The 23858-nt window shown below is 41.1% G+C and overlaps 2 protein-coding genes across 11 annotated transcripts in view; one reads left to right on the top strand and one right to left on the bottom strand.

Annotated features, from left to right (window-relative positions):
- The window catches only part of mical2b (microtubule associated monooxygenase, calponin and LIM domain containing 2b), an 85212-nt gene extending 61748 nt beyond the window's left edge, over positions 1 to 23464 (bottom strand). The window contains exons 1-2 of one of the 9 annotated variants that reach the window (XR_013808725.1): positions 23028 to 23426; positions 1335 to 1713 (exon numbers count right to left, since the gene is read on the bottom strand). Coding sequence is in view for 7 of the 9 variants with exons in the window: in XM_079684743.1 (XP_079540869.1) it covers positions 1335 to 1598 (264 nt within the window). In the remaining 2 variants the exon portion in view is untranslated. Of the gene's footprint in view, positions 1 to 1334; positions 1714 to 23027 lie in introns of all 9 variants that reach the window. The other 8 variants (XR_013808726.1, XM_079684743.1, XM_079684742.1 and 5 more) reach the window with 8 other exon arrangements.
- Positions 1 to 23858, top strand: part of LOC307041389 (uncharacterized protein) — a gene marked incomplete at its 5' end in the record, with an annotated part of 43406 nt that overhangs the window by 6343 nt on the left and 13205 nt on the right. The gene's annotated exons all lie outside the window — the stretch shown is intronic.

Here is a 23858-nt window from a genome sequence, read left to right on the forward strand (position 1 = left end):
ACAAACCACAGACTGTCTGTGTCATGGCGAATACAGTCGCTGGTTTATTTATGTCTAGGCCGTTGTTTTGAGTGTGGACTGAGCATATACAACGTTAGCTTAGCCAATCTCCATTCTGAAAACACGCATTTAAAAAGGTTTTTCGCCTGCCGTCTGTCTGCAGACTTGTCAAAGCATTCATTCCTGGTTTTTACTTCCCGGTATTAGTATGTTGTTACTTCGGCATCATTTTGAAACGTGTATTACAATTAAATCACGGTCAAATATGTTCATTGTTCAGTTGACAGCGATTCTCTCTCTAGTTTAGCATACTCAGTCCGGTTGTTGGCCCGGAAAGAACCTCGATTTTGGAGAGCCAGAAAACTGTGAAAAAGTACCCGCTAGCCGGAACTACGCCTAGTGGAAACGCAACCAAAAACGGGCTGGGCACGGGACACTTAAACCACGCTGTAGTGGAAATGCGCCATTAGGCTCAGTCTGTCTGTTGAACATGATGGAACATTTAGAAGATAAAGCCAGATATATCTTCAGGAGTTAGAGATCGACAGAAGAGCTACAGGAATTGGACTTTCAAATCTAAAACAGAACATGGACCCAGCTACAGGGTCACCATCTTTCTCCAAATAGCAGTTTCTGCCTCAAAAATGTCTGGGATAAATACTGAGCTGTTATTTTTGGCCCACCCTCAGCCCAACCCATGTCTGTTAATCTCCCCTCTGCGGGTCCCTGGCCTCTTTCCCCTCCGGATGCCTTATCTTTTCCTTTTGATACGAAGGCATTCCAACCGCAAAACATGCTACTGAGACATACATGGTCTGACAACAACAAAGGGCAGCACATCAAATAAAAAATATAAGATCTATATGAAATAAAACAAGTATCTGAACTTACAGCATGTCTTTAGGCCTCTACGAAAAGTCATCGACTTCCATTTAACCAACATCTGATGACCAGTTTATAAAGTTTCACCTATTATTAGTTACAATTATTTTTGATTTACTCAAGTTATATGCACACAATTAGCCTCTCTTTGGGACAATTTTTTGCATATAGTAACAGAAAGGATCTAATGACACAATCTATTTGGCTGACAATCCAGACTTACAAAGGTTGTAATTCAGTGTATTCAGTGTAGTTTTCTGTGGTTCGCATTGAAGATGACGTCACGGCTCCGCCTATAGTCACTGCCACAGCTACTAAACTGTAATGGAAACGCAGCATAAAGTGAGCCAGTCCTAACAAGGCCTAACTATACCGTACTAAGCCGAGTGAGGCCCTGCAGTGTAAATGCGCCATTAGTAGCCTCAAACTCAGCACACGTTGGTGTCTCTTACCCTGGTGTCCTGGCAGGCTTTGTTCTGGTTGTAGACTTTGTGCTGAGCCCTTTTGTCCAGTTTGGTCCACAGGCCCTTGACCTTCCAGGAGCTGACGGAAGCTTTCAGTGAGCTGTAGAAGGTGCTGTAGTCCAGAGGATCCAGATCCATCTGCCTGCAGAGGATGCTGAAGGCCTGCAGGGTCCCCTTACAGGTGGACGTCTGCACAAAGTTCTCAAAGAGCATGCTGGCCTGCGCTGTGCGCTCATCCTCCGTCCCACCCATCTGATCCGATGTATAAATCTCTCTCTTCCTGCTTTGTTTTTCTGTTCACTCCTTCCTCACAGTCAGTTCTGGACTCTCATGACGATGTATGTGCCGCCATGCTTATTAGCCAGATCTAAAAGAAAAAGAAATAACATGTTGAGACACAAGAGACTGGAAATACACACTTCTTTGAGCAAACACCCCTGAAAAGGACTACCCAACAACAACAACCCTGCAGCGTTCTAACGTTTATTATTAACGCTGCACACGTTTCTTTCTCTACAACAAAATACATTTCCCCTCCAGCTCCACTGAATGTCTGATGGTATTATGAAAGAGAGATTGTTATGCCAAGAGAGCACAATTGAATGGGTTTATTGCAAAGCTCAAACACTGCAGTAATACAGACATCATATGCAAACAGAAACTTGTTGAGGCTTGAGATGCAGAAAAAAACCACTTATATATATATATATATATATCAGATGGAGATACAGCAGACTCCATTCTTTGTTCTTACTGCCAGACTCACAGCCCAGCACACGAGGGAGTTTATCAGGAGAAGACGACATGTCCCGGCTCCTTTGGTGATCCTATCTCGTTAGAAAGACGAACGACATGTAATGAGGGTTTTGAAGTTTAGAGCGGAAATACCTTAACTTTCTGTACGTCTTCCAATGAGAGTTAAAGACACACCCTTCCCCGCCAACTGAGCAAAACCGCTTCAAGTGTTAAAGCCAAAGAAGGCTAAATCCTTAGAACTGAAAATATGTCATTTTAAGTTGCAAATTGATAGAAGAAAGTAGTTTTTTTACCAAACCAGCTTGATTTGGACTTCACTTCTATCCATCTGATCAATGTATAAGTCCAATGAGCGCATGTTTCCTAGGGAAATTAAGTCTTCTCCGGTCTGAATATAAGACTTAAGAGTGCTTGAAAGAGTCCAATGGATTCATTCTCTTTCCAAAACTCTCCATAACAACAGACTCAAGTTATTTGAAGCTGATGCCAGGCACTTCTTGAATAACATTTCTGTCAAAGTGAAGTAACAGATACAGATTGCTGGAAGCCTGACAGCATTATCCTCACTATTACAGCCATGGGTCGGAAGGAATGAGGGTGGTTAAAGATACGGTTTCTCACACACACAGATAGGGGTCTGCACATACACCGACCTAAATGCACGGACGCATGTCCCAAGAAACTCACATTTCAAATGACTCCCTTTAAGTCCTTGAGTGTCTCAAAGGGGGTCTCAGATATCTGCTACCCTACAGTTTGGCAGCAGGCAGCCGCCTCTCAATTACAAGTGCCCCCTGCAGACCTGTACATCAACTCCCACACAGACACACATTGTAATTAACCCTTAGACCTTTTCTAGAAAACGTTTACTTAATTCCTTGTTCTGAATAATGGAACTTAGTGGAGTGGAGCACTGTTTGGGTCAGTCAATGTGTTTTACCATTGAGCATAACCATATACTCAGGACTGCCTCTGCAAAAGAGCCCAAGACAAACCTCATCCTTTTTGAGGATTTACACAGGTTTGGAAGAAGTACTCAGATCCTTTTCTTAAGTAAAAGTACAAATACTATGGTCCTAAAATACTCCACTACAAGTGTAAGTCTTGATTTCAAAAGTTAACTTAAAGTACAAAAAGTACTCATTCTGCACAATGGCCCATGTCAAAATTATATAAAAGTACAGAAGTATCATCAGCTAAATATACTTAAAGAATCAAAACGTAAAAGCACTTGTTGTGCATACTCCTCACATTATCATATTGTTATGTTTATTATATTATCCTGTTTTTATGTATAGTATTGTAGTTTGTCAAAGGGGAGCCAATTTAGATATGTTAAATACTCTATAGATGACTTGTACAGTACTGCTTTATACCATATCCGCTTGTGTGTTTTTATTTACAAAGTAACTGAGTTACTTCCAATAAATGAAGTGGAGTAAAAAGTACAATATTTGCTTGAGTAGAAGTATAAAGTTGCCTTAAATGGGAGTTTTCAAGAGAAGTACACATTTATCAAAATAGTACTTAAAAGGTAGGGTAGGTAAGAATGGAGAAACCAGCTCGAGTGCGCTAGATTTTGAAAGTACACAACCGTAAAAAATCTGCCCCTTCCTTCAGACTAACTTACAGAGCCCCTCCTCCAACACACACGAACGCGCACATGACCAATGAGGGCACGAGATAAGTTTGTGCACAGATGGAAGGCTGACAGGCAGGTATTAATAATAAAAAAAGCATTTTGATTCTGATTCTGGTTACATATACATTCAGCATTCTCCTATTCATTCAGAGGCAGAGGGTGCCACGCAAGGTGCCCCCTGCCACACACTATTGGCCATCAGAAGCACTCATCAATTTTGATGACAGCCACCCCCCCCCCTGTCATCAACATGTAGACTGCAGGGGCTGGGGATTGAACCCATGAACCCATGGCCTTTCAATTCAAAGACAACAATCTAGCTTCTGAGTCAAAAGGCCCAGCTTATAGAAATGGACCTAACCGCGTCAATAAGCAGAATGCATCTGGCGCATTCACACCGTGAAGTGCTTTTCCCGTACTTTTCCCGTTTAGTTCCGTTAGTACCCCTTATGTCGCGTTCACACCAAAAAGAGTACTTAGTGCCGGGAACTAGGGCTGCAATATATTCAAAAAGATTGACATTGCGATATTTTTTTCCCCTGCGATACAGTGGGGCAAAAAGGTACTTAGTCAGCCACCAATTGTGCAAGTTCTCCCACTTAAAAAGATGAGGCCTGTAATTGTCATCCTAGGTACACTTCAACTATGAGAGACAGAATGGGGGGAAAGAATCCAGGAAATCACATTGTAGAATTTTTAATGAATTAATTGGTAAATTCCTCAGTAAAATAAGTATTTGGTCACCTACAAACAAACAAGATTTCTGGCCTTCACAGACCTGTAACTTCTTCTTTAAGAGCCTCCTCTGTCCTCCACTTGTTAACTGTATTAATGGCACCTGTTTGAACTCGTTATCAGTATAAAAGACACCTGTCCACAACCTCAAACAGTCACACTCCAAACTCCACTATGGCCAAGACCAAAGAGCTGTCAAAGGACACCAGAAACAAAATTGTAGACCTGCACCAGGCTGGGAAGACTGAATCTGCAATAGGCAAGCAGCTTGGTGTGAAGAAATCAACTGTGGGAGCAATTATTAGAAGATGGAAGACATACAAGACCACTGATAATCTCCCTCGATCTGGGGCTCCATGCAAGATCTCACCCAGTGGGGTCAAAATGATCACAAGAACGGTGAGCAAAAATGCCAGAACCACACGGGGGGACCTAGTCAATGACCTGCAGAGAGCTGGGACCAAAGTAACAAAGGCTACCATCAGTAACACACTACGCCGCCAGGGACTCAAATCCTGCAGTGCCAGACGTGTCCCCCTGCTTAAACCAGTACATGTCCAGGCCCGTCTGAAGTTTGCTAGAGAGCATTTAGATGATCCAGAAGAGGATTGGGAGAATGTCATATGGTCAGATGAAACCAAAATAGAACTTTTTGGTAAAAACTCAACTAGACGTGAGAAAGAATGCTGAGTTGCATCCAAAGAACACCATACCTACTGTGAAACATGGGGGTGGAAACATCATGCTTTGGGGCTGTTTTTCTGCAAAGGGACCAGGACGACTGATCCTTGTAAAGGAAAGAATGAATGGGGCCATGTATCGTGAGATTGAGTGACAACCTCCTTCCATCAGCAAGGGCATTGAAGATGAAACGTGGCTGGGTCTTTCAGCATGACAATGATCCCAAACACACCGCCCGGGCAACGAAGGAGTGGCTTCGTAAGAAGCATTTCAAGGTCCTGGAGTGGCCTAGCCAGTCTCCAGATCTCAACCCCATAGAAAATCTTTGGAGGGAGTTGAAAGTCTGTGTTGCCAAGCGACAGCCCCAAAACATCACTGCTCTAGAGGAGATCTGCATGGAGGAATGGGCCAAAATACCAGCAACAGTGTGTGAAAACCTTGTGCAAACTTACAGAAAACGTTTGACCTCTGTCATTGTCAACAAAGGGTATATAAGAAAGTATTGAGATGAACTTTTGTTATTGACCAAATACTTATTTTCCACCATAATTTGCAAATACATTCTTTAAAAATCAGACAATGTGTTTTTCTGTTGCTTACCCTCAAATAAGGGGGTTCATCTGTGAATGAAGAAGAGAATAACCTTTTTTTATCCAAAATAGATATGCCCCAGATGGCAGATGTTGCTTTTCTTTTTGGAAGTAAATCTTCATTCTCGCAGGTATTGTCCTCCTGTGCCTCGCTCATTTTTTACGGTGTTTTGATGGTCTGCAAACTAGCGGGGCGGGGCCTAATGGGATCTGATCAAGAATGATTGTGATTGGTGGTTTGCTGTGCATGCAGAGCCTGCATGTCAGTCACTCAAGTACCCCTGACATGAGAGCCGCGCAAGTTTTCCTTTTGTAGCAAGCAGCAAAATAATTGTAACATGACGTGTTTCAGTTAATGTACCTACTTAATATCACACGACCTAAAAAAAAAAAATTATGAAAAGAATAAATAAATTATTATAAAAAATTTATAATATCTCACGTCCCTGCGATGTGAATATCGCGCATGCGCATATCGCGGTTATCGCCATGACACAATATATCTTTCAGCCCTACCGGGAACTTTTACCCCCATTTTTAGTGCCTGCTAGAGAGGTGGTACCAAAAAAGTACTAAAAAAGTACCAATTTCTATTGGCTGGGCGAATTTCAAACCACGCCCCGTAAAACTCTGAAAAGTCTTGTGAAGCCGCCATATTATTTGTGGCATTAGCATTATTAGCATTAGCCCCGCGCACCAACAAAGAGAGAATAATTTATGGCAACACAAAAAAAACATGGGAACGGTGGAGTGATGAGGAGGTGTCGGCGTTCTGGCGATTTACTCGGAAGGCTTCAGTAGAAGCTGCTGGGAGTCCCAGCAGCTTCTACTGAAGGCAGTCCCCAACTCCGGGGACTTCAGGTGCAGTATACACCGTGAAGTTGTTTGCGGCCAGCCAGTAAACCCAAAGCAGAAGAAGACGAAGTGACGTCAGCGGCTCATTTGCGTAATCTTCCCTCAAGGAACTTATTCCGGTGTGAACTCGATCTGTATTTAGTGCCCTGCAAAGCAGAGTCCTGCACGGGTCTGATTTTCAAGACCCGCTCCCGCCCCGCACCCGCGACGTGCAATACCGAACCCGCCCCCAGCACATATTACCAATTAGTTCCGCAACCCGACCCGACCCGTCGGCACAGGATCCGCAACCCGACCCGAACCCGCATATATATGAGCAGGGAAAACGTGCAATCATTAACACACGCAGTTGCATATTTCTCTCAAAAAGCGTGGGATGTTGGTTATTCTCTCCATCTAGGAGGACACCAAAAGCCTCCCAGACGTTGGATTTCGCTCTTGAGGAAGTGTTGGAAAATGCTGTATTCTCCGCTAGAGAGCTTCACCTCAGCCATTCAGAATGTGGCGCAGAGTCCTGCATCGGGTCGGGTACCTGCGGGTACCCGACGGGTGACCCGCAAAAAAGGTGATTCGCGGGTGGTATTTTTTCAAACACTTTTTTCCGGGTTCGGTTCTGGGTAAAACAAAGATGATGCGGGTCGGGTCGCGGGTGTTGCATAATAAATATATTTAAATAATAATAATTTAGTTTAATGTTTAAATCCTCAGACCTCTCCCCCTCGGGACCGTGCATAATCATAACCTCTGCAGCGCATCAATCTGCTTCTGAGCGCTGTACATTCCAAAAATACCACCCGCGAATCACCTTTTTTGCGGGTCACCCGTCGGGTACCCGCGGGTACCCGACCCGATGCAGGACTCTGCTGCAAAGTACTTGGTGTGAAAGCGGCTAATATGTTTTGCTAGTGGAGTATAGACATTCACTCCGGATTGCCTCAGCAAATTGGCCCCTGAATACTAGGGGTGGGCGATACCACAAAATCTGGATTCGATCCGATATCAAGTATTTCAGGGCCAGTATCGCCGATACCGATATCGATACTTTTTTAAATGAAAAGCGTCTTATGTACTTTCATATAGGGGAGAGCTGCATGACATGATTTTTGAGCTGAAATCATCATAAATAGACTAAATCTGAATTCATTTTCATGAATAAAGACAGGACAGTTTTTATAGACAAATAAACGTTCTACTTTTGCAAATTTAAAGTGCAAACATGAAAAATAACAATACAAATGGCCAGAGTAGTGAACTGTCTTCTTGCAAACATCACAGTTCGATAAGTTTGAATTGGCAGTTGTGAAATTGCTCCACACAACGCTCCTCTTTCTCTCAGCCATCATGCGCCTGTGTGTGTTGCACTCGCGAGTCGCTGGCTGCTGCTGTCCTGCCCTGCTGGCTGCTGTCAGTCAGCTTGATAATCGGCATTCAGGCAGGGAGCGCGCTGCGCGTGCGCGAGCCTCCAGGAGAGGAGGACAGCAGTGGAGAGAGAAGAAAAGAGCATATACTTGTGTTCGTCTGCTCTGCACATTGTTTTTTGAAGAAATTGACGAGTAGAGGAGACGGGGAAAAAAAGTATAAAAGCATCGATCCTATTGGCTCTAGTATTGATATTTTGAAACGTAATATCGGAAGTATCGATATTTTGGAATCGATCCGCCCACCCCTACTGAATACCTCTTCTAGATAATCTATCCATATATCTGAAGCATAGCAGTGTTTCCCCTATATACAAATAGTGGCGGCGCAGCGCCGCTGCTGAAATATGAGCGCCGCTGCTAGGGGGCGCCAGCCAGGTGAGGTACCCAAACATTTTTTTAAATAATAATAAGTGGCTACCATTTTTCATTTTTGATTGTTTGTTATGTAGATTTGTAGTATTTGTGTTACTGGCATAGGCGACACAGGCGGTCGCCTAGGGCGCCAGATCTGGGGGGCGCTGCGCTGGTAGCTCTGGGAGGGAAAAAACATTTTTGACCGTTGGCGCTCATCCAAATGTTCGGCCTTGATGTAACAACATTCATAATTAAGTAAATGTAACACCCTTTTCACCCCGGTTACACGTTTAATTTGCCCTCTACGGTGGGCGCTGTAAGTGATGAAAGTGGGGGATGTTGGCTTATCAGGCGCCCGCAGCTCACAGCCAAAGTGCGAGCGTGGTAGCGAGAGAGCGAGCAAGGGAGAGGGCGCACCGGTACCGGCGCTGTTGTTATTTGAATCTGGTGCTAGCTGCGCTAACGGATATAAGATGTAGATGTTTCTACAACCAGGGTGGAGGAGAGCTCTCCTGTCAGACTGAGAGGCTCAGTGAGGTTAAGGACTCTCTGAGTATTTAGATAGTTCATTTTAGTCTAAGTTATCTCAGTGGGTCTCAAACCAGGGCTCGAGCTTAAGGACGTCCTGTCGTCCCGGGGCCGAAAAAAATAGTGTAGGGGAGGATAAAAAATAATTTGGGGACGAATTTGGGACGAGAGTTAAAATAAAAATACCCTGCTAACTACAAACGGCGATGAAAATGAAAACGACTGCACGTTTTGTGTAGCACACAGTTATTAAACCTCCTTGTCAACATAAACACACACGCAGAAAACATTTAGCAACCCGCGAAATACACACACACACACACACACACACACACACACACACACACACACACACACACACACACACACACACACACACACACACACACACACACACACACACACACACACACACACACACACACACACACACACACACACACACACACACACACACACACACACACACACACACACACACACACACACACTACGTAAGCTGTGCCCATGGCTGTCAGCCAGCCGCACAGCTGGCTGTGCTCGCAAATTCCTGGCCCGCAAATTTGCGTGTCTAGCTACATTAGGCTATGTACTGAGTGCGTGTATTTCGCGGGTTGAATGATGTAAAATGACAATGGTATCCCGTGGAGGAATTCTGAAATGTTTTACCGTTACATCACAAAAACGCACAGCAGAACCAGACCCTGGAGCGCCGGCGTCTTTATTTACTTACTCCTCTTCATCCCCTATGGGTAATAAGGCTGAGATGAGAACCCTCCATCGTATTTAGTCCTTAGCAATATGCTGCGCCTCTCCCCATGTATGGATGGGTACCGAGCCCCGGTATTAAACGGGCCCCGCCGAGACGGAATTATTAAAGACAGTGGTAACGTTAAGCTCCGACGTTATCTGACTTTTTATCGGTACTGGAGACATTTAAAAAATATATGTCATAGTATTGCTACATAAACATTATATCGCAGTTTTAGTTTATCCAACTCCGTTTCTAATATGCAATAAGACTACAACATGCGTCTATGATGTATTTTCGAGCTTTCCAATCCAGACGAGATCTCTCTCTCCCGTCTGTGTGCGAGGGGGCGGGGCAGTTTGTAAAGGTCTCCTGACTGTGTTACAGACTGTCATCCTGGTTAGTGGTTACTCTGGGTTCTGTCTTCAGGACAGAGTGTTGGATTTTTTTGTTAATTGGATGGAACTTGATTTGATTCAATATTTGAGTAATTTTCTCGTTTGTGTGTTTTGTTTAAATTTATTTGGCCTTTGTTCATGTGATTGACTGATTTACTCAAATAAAAAGGTTGATGAATTATCATCTAATGATTTGTATGATGTTTTATTTATGTTAAAGGTCACTTTGAATGATTTTAACTAATGATAATGTAGAAAAACTAATATTTTAAATTCGGGATGGTCCACATTAATTTCGGGACGGCTTAGATTGTATTTCGGGACGGTTCCGGGAGCATGGTGAAAAAAGTTAGTCGAGAGCCCTGCTCAAACGTTTTGACCACAAATTATGTAAACACATATTTCCAAGGCACTCCTTTATAATTATTAGGATAAATAAAAACAGGTTTGAAATCATTCCAATGTATACTTAACCAAAAATATCGTTTAAAGTTGGAGAGATACAAAAATATGCATAAATAAATCAATGTTAACTAGGTAAAATAAGATTTGAATGAACAACAAAAATAAAATAAGCTACATTTATTTGTTATTGGCTATGGTAGGTTATTGGTTATGTTCACATACTTATTTGATTATTAAAATGTAAACCGATCTTTTTCATATGGGCGTTTTAGAGTTGTACCCCCTACATCAGGGGCCGTATTCACAAAGCATTTTATCTTACCGCTGGGAGTGCTCCTAACTCGCGCTAAAACATTTTACGTAGGAGTTTTTTCTTAAAAGTTATTCACAAAGCCGCTGAGACCTACTCATACTAAGGATAAATCACTAAGAGTGAACTAAGAGTGAACTAAGAGTGACGCGCCATTGCTATGGATTACGTCGATTCTCGTGCATGAGTTTAGAAGCGGTCAGTACAGTGATTGGTTGTTCAGAGCAGGCGGTCTCGGTGAAACTCATCCGCAACATCCCACAAACGAGCCCACTAAAACAAGGAAATAGCCTAGGCTAGAAATGTATTCCTATCAAATAGTTATGGACAGTGCATTTAGCAGAATACACGCATGATGACAAGTTTGTGCAGACCACGATAATGACGTTGTATATGCACGTTAAAGAGAGAGAGCAAACAATAAAAATACGTCAATTGCATTAAATCAAGGAGGCAATTAAAAGCACCCCGCAAACTATTATCCAATGAGCATATTTCCAGCACTTAAACACTTTCAATAACAGCCCATACTGCCGTTAAAGCCCCCCTATCATGATGAATGAAAACAATCTGCGTGTTGATGAAATGTACTTTCTTTCTATTGACGAACACGTCCTCATCTTTTGATGGCGCAATTATTTTTATGTGCGTCCCGTCAATAGCACCGACCGCACCGGGCATACCTGCAATTGCCATGAAGTTGGCTTTGATCCTGTGTAGTTGTTGATTGTCCAAAGGAAACCGGATAAACTGTTGGATGATATGTGGTCTAGAGAGCGCGTTGATGGTTTGGTTTATGGCACGGCTGACTGATGGTTGCGATATTCCTAAATCGTCGGCATTGCAAAGTTGCATTTTCCCTGTTGCTAAATATCGTAGTGTTGCCAAACATCTTATTTCTGGACTAATCGGGTTATTCCTGTTAGTCGGGGATGTTATTGCATCCCGCACTAATTCCACAACAAGTTTGATACCCTCACGATTTTGCCAGGCTATATCTCTTGATCAATTCACAGTCTTCCATTGTCTCCAAAACATTTCGTCTCGCAGCCATTTTCAGATTCTTTGTGAATAGGTTTTACTGAGTTAGGAGTCCTCTCGAGGACTTTTAAGCTCTCCTAAACTGAGGTGCTACTTTTAGGCCTAAAATACTTTGTGAATTGCTCTTAGTGAATAAAATTAGGAGTCCTAAATTTAAGACTGACACGCCCATTATGTTTAGGAGTTTCTCCTAAATTCGCCAGTTAGGAGCTACTTTTAGCCCTAAGATCCTTTGTTAATACAGCCCCAGGTCTCTAGTAATTGTGTGCTCAAAGTGCACCAGATTGAAGCATTTTACTGGACCCCCCTAGAGGATGTGACGTCCACCCCCCAATTCAAACATGTTCATACAATACTGAATACATTTGAAGCCATTTTGACGTCTATTACCTATGTCAATAAGTTTCTGTTTTTGTAGTGTATTTGTCTTTTGTAGAGATTTTTCATTTATTCTTTACACATAAAATGTCGCTTAAAATCTCACCTAGGGCAGCAAATTGTCTAGAACCGGCCCTGGTACTAGGCCTCAAGAGCCTTTCTTGTGCTGACACATGGCTGACACATAGAAACAAATTGGCGGGGCGCACTTCGCACGCGGACACACTAAAAAATTCCATGCGCTCCGCGCTCACATTATGCTGGGCCCACGTGCCTTAGCACCGCTGCTATGACTCCATCCTAGGGGAAACACTGGTCTCCATAATCGAATATTATTTTTTAAAATCGATTTTATTTATATATATTTTAATTATTATTTATGTTTCATATTATGTTTCTCCAAGGGTAGAGGACAAATACAGAGTGAGAACGACAAGAGACAGAAATTGTGTAGACATCATTCTATTAATGTCAGGATATTATAAATTGTGCACCTTTGAGATGGCATTCTGTACTCTCATTTAGTTAGCAATCGCAATTTTTAACAATTTTGTTGTTTATGTTAACCACAAACCTTGGTTCAGGGACTTAAACCTGAATGCATTCTGAAGTAGAGCTCTCGAACTCAAGCAGATGATCTTATGTGATCTTCATAATTAATAGACTTTTCTTAATCATGTTTACTTTTGGTAAAACCTGGGGCATAGTTTGTTAAGAAACACCATTGACTTCAAGACGACGCAGCCTGGAAGATATAAAAATGCTAACTCATTGCCGGCTTTAGTATTCATCCCTGCATGAAATACAAAAAAGTGCTCTGAATTCTGACGTTTCCTTACAACAAAAGTTATGTTGGTAGTGGTACCCAGATTTGCGCATGTTATGTGCATCTCATTCCTCAAGCCAATATTTGAAATCCTATATAATTTTCAACCATGTCTGATAGCTGGTTATTCTACTGATGTGTCATTTTACCGGAAAGTGAAAAATATGTTTTTCTGCCATGTTTTCTACAATAATAAAAGGTAACAAATAAAAAAGATCACAGGTTTAATATTTGGTCAGACATGTTTCATATTTCAGGGTAACAACTATACAGGACAACAGCTGAGAGATGTCTGCCATGTGCAAGTTCATCAGCCACACTACACAGTTCATCAGCCACACTATCATACAGTCAGTCTGATAACGCCTGCAGACTTAAGGGGACAGCTGAGTTTTATAACTTTTATGAGTTCTAAGGTCACTGAACCAGACTTAACACACAAGAGCTTTCACTGTCTTACTGCATATAGTTATCATTGAAAATGTCTGATCTTTGCCAAAGTACAAAGGGGTGAAGAAGACAGCACAAAAGTCTGACAAACGTGCAGCTTTTGTCCTTTTGAGTCAAAAATCAGATTACAGGAAGAACGAAGGAGGAAGAGGGAAGACATATTTGCATCTCTTGTCTGGTTCATCAGGAAGTAAAAGAAACAGACCAAACTCAAAGGCATGAAAATTACTTTGGATTCACACAGAGGAAAAGTTCATTCATGGCATCTCATGCTAGCTAAACTACCGTTACACAAAAGTCAACACACATTCACATTTACATGTGTGTTGATTAGCTAGCTTAAGGTGTATCTTGTTTGTTTATTCTAAACAAAAATGGGTTGATCATTAATTGTTACTATAACTTTATATTACTTAAATAGTAATATAAAGTTATAGTAACAATTAATGGTAAGCTAAGCTAGCCCTTTTTTATGCTGATAAAAGCTAATAGCTTTGTGGATCTCTTCATATTCATCATTTGCAAATGGCAAAATCTTACAAAGCCAGGCATGTTCTTTTGTACACAATAGATTCTCTCTCGTGACACTTGCCAAAACACATTAAATGGTTGACTTCAAATGAAACCAAACATGAAACTGTCAAAGCTCAAACCCAGACTATGGTGCTGTTTGGACAAAATCGTGTATCTTGAAAAAGTCCAAAGGTACAAAAAGCAATCGAAACTGTCTTTCTTGCCTTCACAATTGTGAATCTTAGAGCTCATGGTGGGTTTCTGAAGTTAATATAGATTATGAGGCATCAGGTCATTTTGTATTTGATATATTACTACTTTCTTTTAAAATCGAATCCAGCAAACATAAACCAGGACATTTACAAACCTGACCAAAAAAAAATGTGTAGAACATTCAATAACCCAATTATTGACTATTTCATGTTGTCCACAGGATCATGTTTGTTTTTTTAAAACATTTAACCGAATAATAATCTCTCCTTGGTCTCGTGAAGTTGAGGAATCAAACACAACAATACCACTGACGCGTTGGTGCCAATATGAAACAAGACTAACTGGGTTCAGAATACACAACTCTGTTTTACATACCATGGGTTGAAAAGTGATTAATTCTCCAAGACCACTGATGCTGTTTTAACAGCAGTTTCAGTAACTCATTCAACAGTTATATAAAAAGACAGCAGTAGCGTACAGCTAGCAGAATGTCTGAGTTAGGGTAGAATAATCCTTTTAATAATTTACCACACTTGCTCTGTTTTATTAATCAAGTCTTACTAACGGCAAAGTTTGGATTCTTACCATTGGTACAAAGGTTGTACCAAAGCATAGGGGAGTGTCTAAACGTGGTAAACACCAATAAGACCGTACAATAGGATCGTCTTGATTTTTACTTTGGTAAATGTAAGGTTCTACGGAAGCATTGGGAGGGTCTAAACTAGGGCTGCACGATATATCGTGTCGTGACGATTATAGCGTAATGCGCATGCGCGATATTGACATCGCATGTGGCGTTTTTTAAGTGTTAAAAAATATATATATGTAGAACGTGCGATATTAAGTAGGCAATGTTACAATTATTTTGCTGCTTGCTACAAAAGGAAAACTTGCGCGGCTCTCATGTCAGGGGTACGTGAGTGAGTGACATGCAGGCTCTGCATGCAAAGCGAACCACCAATCACCACCATTCTTGATCAGATCACAGCAGGATAACCGAGCTAGCTCAGCTTGTTGCTCAGATAACTTAAGATCCAGAAGTCTGTGACTAAAATCCTTCATCTAGTTAAATATTGTTAAAAAAATACCAATTGTATAGTATTAAAGTTCAAGAAAGGATGGTTTGCGGACCAAAAAAACCCTGTCTTTTCTTCAATTCCTGTATTTTTTCATATCGCAGGGGAAGAAAATATTGCAATGTCAGTTTTTTCCAATATCGTGCAGCCCTAGTCTAAACATGTGGTACACACCAATAAGATGGTAGAAAAGCATCATCTTTACTCCTATCTTTGCTATAAGTGTTGTACCAAAGCATGGGGGAGTGGTTTGACGTGTGGTAAAAAACAATGAGACGGTAAAATGAAAGGTTTATAAGCAAGGCCAGCGTTTCCGCCAGGGGGGCGTCTTGCCGTCATTTGACGCCCTTATACAGCTCGGGACGCCCTGAACTCGAGCCGAGGGCGTCCAACAATATTATTAATTCCAGAGAAGATCGAGAGTTTTTATCGCTTGAAATGACGAAAAGGAAAAAGGACAAGGACATCCCTCTGTTGGAGGGGCAAAGGAGTCTGGTGGGATTCTTTTCGGAGTATTGAAGATTGTTTACCCGACATCAAAGGTGCCTGCTACAGGACAACACAGAACGTGCGCGATTTGGATGCGATGAGCGGGGGGGGGGGGGTTAGTGGAGCACGCGCGTTAGCTGCGAGCGCAGGAGCCTCGCAGCGGCGATACTGAGGCTCCGTGGTAAACTGTGGTAACATGAAGAGCCGTTTGGGAGCCGAAATAGCCGGCACTTTAAGAGAGCCGAGCCAAATGATCCGGCTCACCAACGTAAAGAGACAGTATCTATAAGGGACGGCTCAAGTCAAAATTCAAGTTCCCCCCCCCCCCCAACATTTTGCTCTCGGGGTGGACGCCCTCTCAGCCCTGGTCTGGCGGAAACACTGAGCAAGGCCCTAACTGGCATAGCTGACATCAGTAGCATCACACATTTTTGTAATGATAGGATTGTTTTGTGTTGTTAGGGAACAACATACATTGTAGGGATGCACCGAATATTCGGCCACCGAAAATTATCGGCCGAAAATGGTTAAAAAGGCCCTTTCGGCCGAAAACGAATGTCAGAGAACAGGGTTACGTTGATCATACTCCGCATATTTGTCCGGGTGTTTTGATTTCAAGTGGTGGAGTAATCCCGAAGTGGTGAAAGTCTTTGCAGTTACACCCCCTCGAGAAATGTCAGCTGAACACGTTTTACAAATCGCAATCCGCGACTCTTTCTCTGATATTTTGAAATATCTCCAAGAGGCAGCAGACATGTTGGCTGTGAGCCAGCCGCCAGCATGGTCGCGCGCCGTGCTTGTCGCCGCGTTTTGATTACGTCATCACAACAACACGTTAGGTTACCAAACTTATAGGTGCATTTGTTGTTGTTGAAGGCCTGGCTGTTACAGTCTTTATTTACACTATTTTATTGTCGGCCTACTGGCCTAGATGTTTATTTTAAAGCACCTTGGCTTTGTTCTGAATGCACTTTGTTGTAGTTATCCTACAGAGAAAAGAAAATGCACTTGACTTGGAATTAATGTACTGTATATGCATTCAAAAGTGCTGAATACATTTTTTATGGACCCATAATAGTGATTATTTATTTAAGTTTTGCCATAATCATGTCTTTTTACATAATCAGGTAGCTGAACAACATTAGTAAAAAACGTATACATTATATATATATATATATTTCTATTAATCATTTTCGGCCTTTCGGCATTCGGTTTTTGGCCAACTGTTTCCTATCTTCGGTATCGGTTTCGGCCAAGAATTTCCCATTCGGTGCACCCCTAATAGATTGTACTAAAAGTAGCTGAAAACGGAATAGTGAGCTACATTTGCTCACTGGCCTCCTGTCATTTGTGCCCCTAAAGCTCCTCTCCTGACACCACCTACCTCTATTTGAAGTACAGACAACAATGGCTGCCTATAAAGCCACAGCCATCATTTACCCTTTTGCTTTATTAAAGCCATCAAAGCCAGAAGCCATCAAACAAAACTAAGCCATGAATTTATTTTGCCCAGGAGAAGCCTAAAGTCACACAACAGCAATGTGACAGACTGGTGAGGAGGACACCAAGACACATAAAAGCTATCGTTGTAAATGATGGATATTGAACCAACTTTTGATGTCTGAACATGAAGGTTGTGAAATTCTTCAATTTTTATTATGAGAAGTCTGAAACCACTGAACCTTTTTTGTGATTTTGATCAAAACAGTTTCTGCAAAAAAATGATCTAAAAGACAATATATCTTTATTTAAAATATGGGACGAATGTTTAAAAAATAAAAAGTTAAATGTTAATTTTACACAACCACATACCTATAAAAAGTCAACCACATAGATATTTTGCAAAATGTTGCAGTGGTCTTCGATTTATTTCCAGTGCTGTACATCAGGGCAAAAGAAGAGATGTACCCTATATCTAGGGTTGAGCCAGGGTAGAAACGTTCAAACTGGTTAATTAAACCTCCCTAAATGTTAGCTGTTAGCAGAGTTACTTAGCCAAGCAGGACTGTGCTGCCCACCAGCTGCTAAGGGCTAACAGTAACTAATTTACCCCCTGCCGATTTCAACACAGATTTTTTGTTAGATTAAATCCACACAGTGTTAATAAGGGGCACCGCAAACCCTAGGATTTAACTTAACCTAGGGAATTAGGTTTCACAGTATAGTCCTCTAGTCAACAATATGAAACCACCACTAGTCGATATTGTGTCAAAAACGTTGACGACTAAAATGTTCCCCTGGTTTCAGAACAGTTGGGGTTTAGGGTGGAATATTTATGTTTCATAAACTAATTTGATGCAATGTTGATTTAAAAAATATTCTTTATGTAGTTTTTAGCATAAAGTCTCTAATGTGAATCCTTGTTATTTTGCCTATAGCATTCATACCTTATGAACACAACTGTATTTTGTACTTTAACCTCTTATGTTTATATTACTACAATTTATCAATTTAATTTTATATTATCTTATTATTGGAGATTCTACTTTGACTTCTTATATTTACTAGAGGTGTAACGGTATACGTATTCGTACCGAAAATATTCGGTCATTTCATTGGACGAGAGGCATACTATGATGGATCACAGGGATGCGTTCAAATGTAGTCAGTAATTTGAGGAACTGTCGAAATTGCGAACGCAGATAAAGGTGAGCTCAAAAATCCTCCAGCATCATTGAAGTCTCCGGTTTGGGAACATTTTGGTTTTGCAGTTACCTACAAGGATGACGGACAAAGACAGGTGGACCGAACCAAAGCTGTTTTGTTCAACTAACATTGGTTACACGGCTGGCAATAAATCAAACTTGCACACTCATTTGAAAAGGCATCACCCGAACGTGAATATCACCAGTACCAAAGGAAAAAAGACTGAAGTGCAAACCCAACTCCCGCAAGCATTTAAGCCTCCACCACTCGCAAAAAGTTCAGACTGAGCCAAAGCTATCACAAACGCCAAATATCCTTATGTTGCCATGTTAGCAAAGCGCTACCTGGCTGTATCTGCTACCTCTGTCCCTAGCGAGAGGGTGTTCTCCACAGCAGGAGACATTGTTAGTGCCAGCAGATCTGTGCTTTCGGAAAGCAATGTGGACAAGTTAATTTTTCTTAAAAAAAACATGAAAATACAATCGCAAGCAAGTCATAATGTCAAGCTGGCTGCTTAGGTACTAGTACAGTACAGTTCAAATACAGATTATTTCAGTTAATCGAAATGCTGCACCTTAATGTTTATTTTATTTTGCATTTATTTGAGTGAATATTCACAGTTTAATAATAATTAAAAAAAATATATATATATTTTACGTGTTGTGATCATTTTTTCTGCTGTACCGAAAACGTACCGAACCGTGACCGAACCGAAATGTTTGTGAACTGTTACACCCCTAATATTTACAAGGATGATAATATATATTTTTTTCTTATGTTTTTATTTGTATTCATTCTTACTTTAACTTGTTATCTTTATATAAATGTCTATTCTATTTGTATTAATCTTTATTTCATCTAAAATGGAAAAACCGTCACAAAATCCAATTTCCCTTGGGATAAATAAACTATACTTAACCTGACTATCATAAATATGGTATGAATCATGGATGAAATAATGAATTGCTTTACATAATTTAAGAGTGCTTTATTCCCAAACATTCTGTTGAAGCCTAGAATCTACGTAACTTTCCATATGGGACCAGTTTGAATCTTTCTACGAATCCAATTCTCAACCAAACGTTTGGAAATGCTGTGACGTGGTGGAGCTTAACCTCTCCTCTGAGAGCAGTCCACTGGGCAGCCAGTGACGCTGACACTCGGCTCCCTGGTGTATTTCTGTCCTTCTGCTTCTTTCCCGGGGTGTGTATGCAGTGACACCCCCTTATACGTCAACCCCTCATTCCAGGAAGTGACAGCTTGTGCTTTGGCTTGCTTTTTCCCCCCACATGCATCGTGGTACAGAGAAATACAAATCGCCAAAACTAAGAGTCAAAGATTTCCTCCTTAAGGGTTGTTTACACAGTAGTAAGTGAAGACCAAGTGTTATATTATACAAGTCTCTATCAAAGCCAGAAAAATTAAAATTAAAAAATTAATAATAAACTGTTTCACGACTCAAACACCAACTAAGAAGCCAGGGAATTACAGAAACTCATTACTGTATTACTACTTAAAATAATAAATGTCTAATGATTAGAAACATTGCCGCCTGGGCCTTAAGATGTAACATACCCATTAGCTCGTTGAACCTCACCACTCCCTTCATTTACAAAGGTTCAATCACAAAGCCTTTCCTCTGTAAACTTTAAGGAAACATGTACCAGCTGATGGAGAACAGGTTTAAAAAAACAACATATATAGACTTTTCTTTAGGCTGGGGTAAAGGAAAGTGTTTTAATTGTGTAATAAGAACGAGCAAAGAAAATACAAACATTTTGTTCTATAATGAAATGGTCCTAAACCCAGAGTGTTAGCATCTAATAGTTACAACGTTCAGTTCCCTTGTCTTGAAGTCAACAGTCTTTTGAACGTGTTTTGGTTAAGTCACTGAAAACATAAGCTGTTGTTTATATAAGTTTAAGAGATTTACACATGTTGTTCTAAGAAAGAAAATACGTCAGTATATATCCAAAGCGTGTAATAAAAAATAACAATTTGCCAAAGGTTATTTGCCAAAGGTCTTATATTCTGCAATAATACGAATTCCATTGGAGAAATCCCATTGTTTTGTGTCGAAGGAGGCCTTGCTATGCTAACTTCTGCATTAAACGAAATAAATGTGTTTGAAACCGCATTGAAGAAGTCCAGGGCCTCGAACCTGTTAGTCCTCTATGCTGACCTGCTTTAAGCCAACTCTCTCATTTAGCAACTACTTGCAACAATTGCTCCTTCTAAAAGGTTATTTCATCCATAATCCATGCGTATAAATGGAGCCATATAAACGTACACACTAAATGTATGTAGACAATAGATGCCAGATTCTCTCTGCTAAAGGCAAACTGCTGTCAGCTGCCGGATGTTTTGACCTCTGCACTGCTTGGTAGGGTTTTGTATAAAATGGGAAGCGCAGGCACTCAGTAAGTTTAGATCCAGTTCTAAGGAAAACTAATTCATCATATCACTCAAGTGCAAATTAAAGTTTATCTAAACAACGGTCCGGGACAACTGCCTGTTCTAATGAGAGGAGGCTTCTCTCCTGACTGGATTTCACATCTCTAGGGTTGTGAAGCCACCTGCTCCTCGCAGTAATCCACTGGAAGATGAGAGGAGGGAGACACTTGCGTCAATACGAGTTCACACGTTCTACTGTGGAACTCCAGGCGGGCAGTACTGTCCCCCAAAGTCAGAGGGCTAATGTGCCTTCACACTGATAAGATACTTTTCCGCAACTTAATTTCCTTGTTGACGTGCTTCATGGATAATGGAAAACAACAGAATAAGTTACCATAGATTTGCAGATGATACACAAATGTAACCATTTCACCACGGGAATATGGTCCAATTCAAGCACTGAGTAAGTGCATTGAACTAATCAATGATTCAATGTGCCAGATGTTTTTCAGTGAAACAAAGATAAAACTGAGGTAATCATTTTTGGAGCCAAGATGTCAGCACTGAGCTTCAATCGGCAACGTTCAAAACAACAGAAAAAGCCAGAAATCTAAATATAGTCAAAGACTCAGTTGAGGAGCTTGACGCTCGTCAACTATTAGCAGGAGGGCGGGGGAGCCTCGCTGCGTCCCTTTAAGAGAGAGAGAGAGGGGTGTGGCTTGTGCATGTGTGTTTGTGGATGGTAGAGCGACAGTGAGGGAACGTGTGTATGTTTCTGGAAGTGAAACGAGGAAGCAGAGAAACAGAAGTCTGTGATGTATTTTGTGAAACCGAAGAACAGCTAAATAAATGCAACGGCCTCCCAAGAAGAGCTCGCCTCTCTCCAGTCATTTAAGCTAAAGTGGGTTATTGAACCTGAAGCTTGTTGCTTCTGCCCTCCTCGACTACGGTCTGGGAGCCGACAAGAAAGTTCAACACACAGATGGCCAGTCCGCCCCTTTGTAGCATATTATTTCGATGAGAAATGAGCAGATCGCCACTGGGCTTTCAACTAAATACACAGGCACGCGAAAACTGCGGCATTTGTACAGCTCCTTATGGGTACTGCAATTTGTGAAGTGCTTTCCTCCGTGGTGAAACGATCAGCACTGCACCGCGGAGGAAAGCGGCAGAAAGTCACCTGGAGATAAAGAGAGCGGGGCTGCGTTGCGTGCATGGCTTCCTTCTGCAGGTAACGGGGAGACGCGCTCTGGCGGCAGTCTCGTTCAGGATCCGAAAATAAAATTTAAATATTTTGCACACTTATTCCACTTATTCATAGTGTGCCACTGGTTACGGTGCCGCGTGCCAATGCTGGCACGCGTGCCAGGGGTTGCCGACCCCTGGTCTAGACCAACAACTTTTTATATAATAAATACAAATATATCTGCTAATTATCCATACAATTTTACAATGATTATATTGTTCATGATATTTATTTGAGATGAAGATGTGTCAGATCAGGGATGGTTGCAATATGTTTAAAAAACATTTCACTAAATTAGCTTTCACTTTGTGTATCAATGAGCATAGTCCTTTGTATGTTTTTAAAATAATTGCATAGTTTTATGTATTTAAAGTCTAAAATATTATTATGAAGTCAGTAGTCCATATAATTGGAAAAGTTTAATTAAATAACTAATACACACGGTTACTTTTCTTGTATTTCTCGTCATTTTATCATGTGTTTCTGTTGCTTTATATGTTTTCTTAAACATTTAAACTTTTAATTACCTTGTGTTGAAATTTGCCATACAATGAAATGTACCTTTTCTTGCCTATAGTTTTATTTTTAGAAAAATACTGCAACCGAAATTTTTTGTATCTGACCTCTAGTATTAGAGCTGCAGTCCACTGTATCAACAACCTTTCATTACATTGATGCCAGTCATTTGCAGCAGGTGCATTTCTGTTGATTTTGTCATTTTCGTTTCAAACTAAAATGATTTTGTAATGTCACCTGAACCTTAGCTTGGGGCCTGTCTGCACACGTCACCTGTTACACCTCAACCATATATAAAGTTACAGGCAGGAATAACCCCACCGCTCTTCATTTCCAGCTCCAAACACACACAGAAAAGTAGACCCTGTTCCAGGCAGTGAGAGCTGAATGTCAGATATCAACCATTAAACATTCCTTATGAGCGCTCACTCAGTCGTCTTAACTCAGAGAGATAAAGTGTAACTTACTGTGGAGACTCCATGAAACTGCACACCTATCCACTATGTCTCGAGTGTCCTCACATGTCGACACAAGCTGAACGTCTGCCCGGTTCTCCTCAGCGACCTGCTCCTCACATGATAGCCGCGGTGAGCTGTCCGCCCCCCGTGAAGATTAGCGTCAGTCCCCGCGAAGAACCGGGAGAGCACTTCCGGTTTAGTTTTCAAAAATCATTAATAAATGTTCTTCTTCGTGGGTTTTCTTCACATTTCTTTACATTCACTACGTTAAGTGGTTTATTGCTAACAACATACAAAAAGTAGAGTGTTTTTAAAGAAAAATAGTGTTTTTAAAGAAAAAAATGAGCATTTAAAGAGACAAACCGATGCATATGCTTTATGGACGAAGGTACGTTTTAACCGTTTGTTTTTTCGTTCTAATTGAAACAAAAAAAAAAGCAGAAACGGGTCTTTTTTTTGTTTTTCAATTTTGCCCCAAAATGAAAAAAAGGAAATTCAGCTCGTTTTTTCGTTTTTCTGTTACTGTTAAAACAAGTATACCACTCAATGTTTCGTTTCCATAAGTGGGTGTGTCTCCAGTACCTCCTTGCTTCTGATTGGCTAGGGTGCTTGCGTTGTACTCTTCAAAATAAAGGTTCTATGTCTTTGCCTTTAGACTGCGTTACAAATATACATATTATTATATTCATACATACAAGTACAAGTCTGTCCGTATGTCTGTCTTTCTATGTATATGTCTGTCTCGATGTCTTTCTATCTCGATGTCTGTCTGTCTGTCTTTCTGTGACTATATTTTTGAGTTTAAAGCGTAGCCACTTTTACTCCACTACATGTATTTAA

Source organism: Notothenia rossii (genome assembly GCF_949606895.1).
Source record: "Notothenia rossii genome assembly, chromosome: 5".
In the NCBI taxonomy this organism is placed as follows: Eukaryota; Metazoa; Chordata; class Actinopteri; order Perciformes; family Nototheniidae; genus Notothenia; species Notothenia rossii.